At 47.3% G+C, this 8869-nt stretch overlaps 1 protein-coding gene across 1 annotated transcript; it reads left to right on the plus strand.

Annotated features, from left to right (window-relative positions):
* Positions 1–2371: 2371 nt before the first annotated feature.
* SOWAHA (sosondowah ankyrin repeat domain family member A) lies at positions 2372–6541 on the plus strand. The gene has a single exon (XM_040444448.1). The coding sequence runs from the start codon at positions 3132–3134 to the stop codon at positions 4839–4841; it is 1710 nt and encodes a 569-aa protein (XP_040300382.1). The 5' UTR covers positions 2372–3131; the 3' UTR covers positions 4842–6541.
* The last annotated feature ends 2328 nt before the right edge of the window (positions 6542–8869 follow it).

Below are 8869 nucleotides of genomic sequence, written 5' to 3' on the forward strand. Positions count from 1 at the left end.
AGGGTGGGTGATGGGTATTGAGGAGGGCACCTTTTGGGATGAGCACTGGGTGTTGTATGGAAACCAATTTGACAATAAATTTCATATATAAATAAAAAAAATAAATAAAATAAAAAAAAAGAAAATGACAAGTTAAAAGATCCTACTCAGCACCATTGAGGGAAAGGCAAGGTACTTTCATGGGGCTGTAACTTTTCTGGAAAACAGTTTAGCATTGTTTCAAGAGTTTTGAAAATAATTCCCTTTGACCTAGTGATTCGACTTGTAGGATTCTATCCTAAGGAATTAATCAGAAATGTGCACAAAGTTTTGTATATGAGCACCACCATTCATAAGAATTAAAAACTGGAAATAATACAGACTGCCAACTATAAGAAAACAAAGTGTAATACTACTACATTTATTTGATGCCATAATAAAAATGTATTTTTAGAGGCGTCTGGGTGGCTCAGTCGGTTAAGCGTCCAACTTCAGCTCAGATCATGATCTCACAGTTTGTGAATTCGAGCCCAACATTTGTCTTGCTACTGTTAACACAGATCCTGCTTCGTTTCCTCTGTTCTCCTTTGTCTCTGCCCCTCTCCTGCTTGCTCTCTCTCTCTCTCAAAAATAAACATTGAAAATTTTATTAAAGGGGCAGCTGGGTGGCTCAGTTAGTTGAGCATCCAACTTTGGCTCAGGTCATGATCTCATGGTTCGTGAGTTCGAGCCCCGCATCAGGCGGTCTGCTGTCAGCTCAGAGCCCCCTGTGGATTTTTTGTTCCCTTCCCTCTCTGCCCCTTCACCACTTGCACTCTCCCTCTCTCAAAAAAAAAAAAAAAATCTTTTTTTAAAAGTTATTAAATTTTTTTAGTTTAAAAATCATACATTTTTATGTTTTTTAAAAAGTTTACCTATTTATTTTTGAGAGAGAGAGAGAGAGAGAGAGAGAGAGAGAGAGAGCATAAGCGGGGGAGAGGCAGGGAGAGAGAAACACACAGAATCCAAAGCAGGCTCCAGGCTCTGAGCTGTCAGTGTAGAGCTGGACGCGGGGCTCGAACCAACGAACTATGAAACCATGACCTGAGCCAAAGTCAGATGTTTAATTGACTGAGCCACATAGGCTCAAAAATCATATATTTTTAAAGAATAGATATTGTCATTGAGGAAAATGTTCACACTATGAAATGGGAGAAAAAAGATTAAATACTAAGCATTGTGGAAATAGGACTAAAGATAGAAATCACCCTGGGAAATGGGATTGGGGAAAAGATGGTCTTTCATATTTCACTGTTCTCATTTTTGTTTTAGTCAGTGATAATAGTATAATAGTTGCTATACAACTAATAACAATTTGAATGTTCACTGTGGGCCAAGTATTAAGTATTTTGTGTTTATTTTCTCACTTAATCCTCACAACAACGTGATGAGGTAAGCATTATTATCATCCCCACTTTACAGATAAGAAAACTGAGGTGCAGAGAGGTCAAGCAAGTTCCAGGGTAGAGAGCTATGCTTCAAGTGTGGCATTTTGACTCCTGTCTTATTCTCGCTAACTACTACTGAGTGGCACCTCTGGGTATCTACTTGTAGTATGGTGTTTGAAAATTAAGCTGATCCTATTTTTTTTGCCCTGGTGGCTTACTCAGCTGAAAAGCTTCTTCTACCTAGCTACATAACTACCTGATCTCTTCAAGTCTTGGTATAATGGGACCTTCAAAAGAATCCTACCCTGAACACAGGGTGCAAAATGGCAGTCTGCCCCTCCTCTGTTTTACTCTGCTTTATTTTCTCCATAGTATTCATCTAGCATATTATACAATTTTCGAATGCACCATATTACTTCTGTCCCCCCCCCTCCCCCAACCCATGAGCTCTACTAGGTTAGGGGGTTTTATCTGTCTTGCTAACTGATGTATTACAGCCTGAAAAGGTACTGGCACAAACTAGGTGCTCAATATATATTTACGTATTAAAGAAAAATTTTAAATACAGCACAATTACAATTTTGTTTCCTTGTTTTAAAGCACAGCATACTCATGTGTATGGTGGAGAAGAACAATTATTTCAAAGCGTTAATGGTGATTTCAAGTGATGTTTCTTCTTCATGGTGTCTTTTGTGGTTTTATTCTCAAAATTCCATGTGAAAATGTACTATTTTATCATGAAACTACTGCTTTTTAAAACGTCTCTTCTAGGGGCGCCTGGGTGGCTCAGTTGGTTAAGCTTCCGACTTCTGCTCAGGTCATGATGTCGCGGTTCGTGAGTTAGAGCCCTGGGTCGGGCTCTGTGCTGACAGCTCAGAGCCTGGAGCTGCTTCAGATTCTGTGCCTCCCTCTCTCTCTGCCCCTCCCCTGCTCGCACTCTGTCTCTCTCTGTCTCAAAAATAAACACTAAAAAAAAAAAAAAATTAAAACGTCTCTTCTAAACCTCGGGTAACATACATGGCCACGCACAATGAATTGTCTTTGCTGCAGATTGCAAGAAGCCGTTTTCCTCCGTGAAACGCAGAGGAATCGACAATTGGAAAGATACCGATGGTCTTTAAATAAAATATTGCTTTTAAGTAATCTCCTGATATTTTGTGGTGGTTAACTATTCCTTATGGAAATAAAAATCCTTCCCTCTCCGGTCGACCACGGCATCCCTGGGAAACACGCCCACCTAGCAACCGGGAGCCAGCCGAACCATGGCACTGCGCCTTTAATTCCCGGCTTGGGAGGGGTGCAGTAGATAATTTCCGCTCCCCCACTCCCTCCGCGGCCCTGGTGGCAACCGTCACCTGTAAGGCGAGCACCGAGCACGGGCGATGGAGCCCGGCGCCCATTGGACAGAATACAAAGGCAGAAACCTACCCCGAAGACTGGGAGCCTGGCGCGGCGGAGGCGGTGGGCGCGCGCCGCGGCCCCCCGCACCTTTCTCCAGGAGACACCCGGGCCCCGCGGCGCGGGCGTGACCGGGGTCCAGCTTCATGGTCACGCCCGTCCCGCCTCAGTGAAAACAGGTGAGCGTGGCGGAGGAGGACGTGACTCCCGGAACCTCTGCTCCGGCTAGTCCCAGCGGGCGCGGCGACGTCCACCTGTCCCGGCAGCCGGGAACCGAGGGCGGGTGGCAGAGGGTGGCCTCCGCTCTCCCGCGGGACGGGACTGACCATGGCGCTAGCCGCCGCGGCCGCCGCCGCGGCCGCCGGAGTGAGCCAGGCGGCCGTGCTGGGCTTCCTGCAGGAACACGGCGGCAAGGTGCGCAACTCGGATCTGGTGAGCCGCTTTAAGCCGCTCCTGGATGCCGGCGACCCGCGCGGCCGTGCCGCCCGCAGGGACCGCTTCAAGCAATTTGTCAACGACGTGGCTGTGGTGAGGGAGTTTGACGGCGTCAAGTTCGTGGTGCTGAGGAAGAAACCTAGGCCCCGGGAGGGACCAGAGTCCCTGGCCTCGTGCGTCCCCGGCACCCCCGAGATACCAGACCCTCCGTCGAACATCACTTCCGTCTCACAGAGGGAAACCCCCGGCTCGGGGGTTCCATCCCTGCCTGCAGAGCAGCAGTTGGTGGAACCACTTGAGGACCCGACCCAGCCATTAGAGCCACAGGACACCCCCGGGGATCCGGCCTCTGAGCCCACTCAGCCGAACGGAGAGCTGTTGTTAGGTCTGGCCCAGCAGTCAGGGGGACCCTCCGACTCCCAGATTCCAGCCTTTGAGCTAGAACTGCCCTCTGAGGGACTCTCTGCAGACGTGGCCCCGCCGTCTAGGTCACCGTCGGAGGAGGTCTTGTCCCAAGCGGAGTCGCCGGACCAGGAACCTGGGCATGGAGCCACGAAAGAAGCTCTACCACTCCCTCGGCACGCGCCGCCGCCGAAGCCCTGCATGCTGCCGGTGCGCTGCGTTCCGGCCCCCTCCGCGCTCCGGATCCGGGCCGAGGAACAGGGCCTGCGCCGGCAGCTGTCGGAAGAACCGAGCCCCCGGAGCTCCCCACTGCTGCTGCGGCGGCTCTCGGTGGAAGAGTCTGGCCTGGGCCTCAGCATGGGCCCGGGCCGCTCCCCACACCTGAGGCGCCTGTCGCGCGCCGGCCCGCGCCTGCTGAGCCCAGACACCGAGGAAGTGCCCACCGCGCCGCCGCCGTCCGCCGTGCCTCTGGAGCCGACCGAGCACGAGTGGCTAGTGCGGGCGGCCGCGGGCTGCTGGACCCACCAGCTGCACGGGCTGCTGCTGCGCGACCGCGGCCTGGCGGCCAAGCGCGACTTCATATCTGGTTTCACGGCCTTGCATTGGGCCGCCAAGAGCGGAGACCGGGAGATGGCGCTGCAGCTGGTGGAGGTCGCGCGGCGCGGGGGCGCGCCTGTCGACGTGAACGCACGCTCACACGGCGGCTACACGCCACTGCACCTGGCCGCTCTGCACGGCCACGAGGATGCCGCCGTGCTGCTGGTGGTGCGCCTGGGTGCGCAGGTGCATGTGCGTGACCATAGCGGGCGGCGCGCCTACCAATACCTGCCCCCCGGCGCCTCCTACGCGCTCCGCCGCCTGCTCGGCGACCCAAGCCTTCGAAGCTCTAGCGAGCTCGATGCTACCGGAGCTTGTGGTGGCACGCTTGCGACCCGGCGCCCGGTGCAAGTGGCTGCCACCATCCTCAGTTCCACCACCAGCGCGTTTCTGGGTGTCCTGGCCGACGACCTGATGCTCCAAGACCTGGCTCGGGGCTTGAGAAAGTCAGGCTCCTTGAGCAAGTTCTTGGGTGCCTCGCCCATGGCTCCACGTAAAAAGACTAAGACCCGCAGTGGCCTACCGGCTTTTTCAGAAATCTCTCGTCGACCTACTCCGGGGCCCTTCGCTGGGCTAGTGCCCAGCCTGCCTCCCACAACCTGACGGTCCCTGAGGCTCAGCTTGGTTGATGTAACCCAGCCTGCCCCTCAGTCCAAGCCTGCCCAGAACAGTGGCTCAACACCTGTGGCTACATCCTATTTCCAGCTTTCTCCACTGCAGCCTGTTTTACCCAGGTGGGTCTACGCCTCTAGCTTCTGCGTGAAGCTTGATCTGTCTGCGAAGATGGGAATCGAGATCTGAGAGAGCGCCACCTATAACAAATTCCAGAAATCAGGCTTGAACTTGGGAGACTTGAATTTTAGGATCAGAAGTTAAGGGCCCCTGCATGAGTTACCCGGACCTCTGCATCTACACACTCCCAAGCCAGAACTAGAGCAAGGGTTTCTAAATGTTGTGTGGTGTTGGATAGTTTGTGAGCTTTAAGATACAGAGTGGTTTTGTAATCTGATGCTTTTATCCTATTTTTAAATTGAAATGAGGTAAAACAATTTTCATAATAGCCTTTTGAAATTATATTTTTCCATTTTTAGGCAAAATGCTCATTTTCAATCTTTTGCTAAATATTTTGGAGTTCTATTTAAAAAAAAAATGATCAAGATCTAAAGGAAATTAGTCCCAACCAACAAAACCCTTAAACCTTTACCTACCTCATTTTAGGCGTTCAAGATTCTAGAGAGTCTTGGAGACAGAATGTGACCATTGTGAATGTAATTAATTTCAGTTGTGTTGTGAATGCTAAATATTAGGAAGCAAGTGCATCTTGGGAGAAAGAATGATTTAACTGAGAGAAAGAGGCATTTTGGCAAATACATTTAATTTGTGGTTGTCTTTATGATGAAATACAAAATGTCTTTGGCACTGTGGGTGATTTTTTGGATTTGGCATGAATATTTAATTTTTTAAGTGTGATTTATTTGTGAATGCACCATTGTGCCATGTTCCTGAATCTGGCTTTTCAAATCTGGCTGAGCCTTTTGATGCAGTATGTAAATATTCAAAGGAAAAAATGTCATAGCATTACACCAGAAAAATAACTGGTTAAATAATAGTGGGTACACTTAAAGAGCTACTAATTTATGTGAAAATTCTATAAAAACAAAAAGTATGTTATATCCATCTTTAAAAGCCATCTGAAAGCGGGCGCCTGAGTGGCTCAGTAGGTTGAGCGTCTGACTTCAGCCCGGGGCGAGCCCCGCGTCGGACTCTGTGCTGACAGCTCAGAGCCTGGAGCCTGCTTGGGATTCTGTGTCTCCCTCTCTCTCTGCCCCTCTCCTACTCATGCTCTGTCTCTCTCTCTCTGTCAAAAATAAATAATCATAAAAGCCATCTGAAAGCAAACAACTTATTCCAAAATAGCAAATGCAGAATTTCTTTGCTCAGTGAACTTAGAGGAATGGCCTAACTTCCCCAGACATTTGCTCACATCTATAATTGCGAAGGTTTGTAGATATCACCAAGAGGTCCCAGGCTCAACACATTGTAACTATAGTGGCTCTTTTTGTCTTTGAAAGATGGGGAATCTATTTGCTCAACCAGCCTTTTTGTAGATCTTATTGTGGTAATGCTCTGCTTTTGCGAACTGTGTCTGCATGTCATTACTTCTATCAAATAGTTCTTGTGGCAGAGGAGAGTGCGGCTCCTCCCTTCCATATATATCAGTGAGGTATCTGACATTATTTATGGCAATCCTTAATGGAATGTTTTGATTTAAGCAATGAAATAAACAAGTCTCTCATTTTGTTCCTGCTTGTGTGATAATGCACTCCCCTTCAACATTCTACAGCTCTTGCTACTGTATTTTTCTGTCTTCTAATCTAAATTTCTTCAGTTTCTCTTCATTCTCTTCCTGGCATTCTATTATTGAAAGAGTTTGAATTGATCTGCAAAATAAAGGCATCAGCCACACACAGTTACCAAAAAAAAAAAAAAAAAAAAAAAAATAGATGAAGGTAGGCTCTAATCTGACCCTTTCTACCTTCCTTGCCTGGAACTCTAGCTAAACTGCATAAATTATTTAAAAATGCAAATTAAATCTGCCTCTGCAGAAAAATTGTGGGAGGCAATAATTATAGCAATCTCAGTTGCTGAAGGTGTAGAAGATGGAATAAAATATTAGAGATTTTCCATGGTAAAAGAGAGGCTTGACTGAAAAAGTATAACAAAGGTCACAAACACAGGTATGACCTGCCTGGAGAAAGACAAAATCTAAACCAGCAAAGTAGTAATAATAGGAACTAATGTTTATTGCACACTCAAATCAGAGGAGGGTTACTTAAGCTGCCAGAAGAATCTTTGTGTTTCAGAAGGGCATGCTGCCAGCCTTCCAAGTGAAGTAAAACATTTGGCAGGAGTTCAGGATCAATAAGCCTAAAACTTAGGTTAAAAACCAGTGTGTTTTCCTTACAGGTCAAGACTTTCTAAAACTATAGAGTAAATCAGTAGGAAATTACACTTTGATACGCATATGGAAAGTTTTCAAGTAACATATATTGCCTAGCAGGAGGTATACCTGTGAGGGGTATTGCCAACAAATGACATTAAATAAATAAATAAATAAATAAATAAATAAATAAATAAATAAATAAATGTTGCTTATAAGTTAAGACAATTTAGCTGGCTAGAATCATCACAGGGAAAAGAATCACTCTTTTTAATGCAGGAGAAGTTGATCATTGATATAGATGTGTATGAGTCACCCAGAGCAAGCTTTTAAATAAAGGTTTACACTTCCTTTCAGGGAGGCTGGGGGTTGTTCTTAAATGCGTCTCACTTATCTAATGAAGACCAGGGTATATGTGGTGATATACATATGGCCTGCATTTATTAAGCACCAGCATGCTTCTAACCACTGCACAAGTATTAACCTCAACCTTATAAAGTATGTTCTGTTAGTATCTTGATTTAAAAAAAATTTTTTTTTCAACGTTTATTTATTTTTGGGACAGAGAGACAGAGCATGAACGGGGGAGGGGCAGAGAGAGAGGGAGACACAGAATTGGAAACAGGCTCCAGGCTCTGAGCCATCAGCCCAGAGCCCGACGCGGGGCTCGAACTCACGGACCGCGAGATCGTGACCTGGCTGAAGTCTGACGCTTAACCGACTGCGCCACCCAGGCGCCCCTAGTATCTTGATTTTAAAGCAAGGAAACTGACACCACAACAAATTGTAAGTATCTTGTCCAGGCTTCACAGCTAGTGACTGTCAGAAAGGGATGGCCTTCTGGTGCTCTTTTCCATCACAGTGCTGGTGCAGAAAAGCGAGGTGGTCTTATCTCAGCCCTTACTCATCTAGTGACCTTAGGCAAATCACCTGATTCTCCAAACTCTGTCTCCCTCCTTCATGGGACATAAGACTGGCCGTACCTATCCTACAGGCTGTGAGGAGGGTGGGGCATAGGAAAGAAGTAGGTATAGCTCCTTGGGAACTGCAACACCATCCTGAAATATCACCGGGGTGTCCAGTTGGTCCCATAGGGGTGTCTGGCTGCATTCCAAAACCAAATAGCTCTGATTAGTGGCTTTGCTTTACACGATCAGCACTCTTTTACCATGTTAGTATCTGTATACATAAGTAACAATGGCAGCTGCTGGGAAAAATATTCCCACCAAAAGGAGATTATCTCATGTTCTGTATGATATCACTTTAGTTAAAAATAGATACCACAATGTCTTTCTTAATACACATTCCTCTAGCATCCCTAACACGCCTTCCAGACCTAACCAGATGTCATTCACCCAGCTGGACTGAAAGCACTTCTCAACACATTTATAAAGCTGGGACCACCCAGGACCCATAGTCTCCACCCCTCCCCTTTTTTTTTCGCCTTTTCCTGGAAGAAATTATTTGACCTTTTAAAATGGTTTCATAAATAGACTCTTTATGGTTCTCCAGATAGCTTTTTGCCTTGAACCTCTGTCCTGGCCTTACCCTTCCAGAACTACCACATCTCTGGACTTGAGCCTGTGAAGCAGAGGTGGCCTCACGTGTTACTACAGGGAAGAGGAAAAAAGGAAGTGATGGAGAAACAAGTCGGGCAGGTGCGGGGGTGGGGGGGAAGGGTTGGAATTTG

Source organism: Herpailurus yagouaroundi, unplaced genomic scaffold, assembly GCF_014898765.1.
Source record: "Herpailurus yagouaroundi ecotype Mexico unplaced genomic scaffold, PumYag 192, whole genome shotgun sequence".
NCBI lineage: Eukaryota > Metazoa > Chordata > Mammalia > Carnivora > Felidae > Herpailurus > Herpailurus yagouaroundi.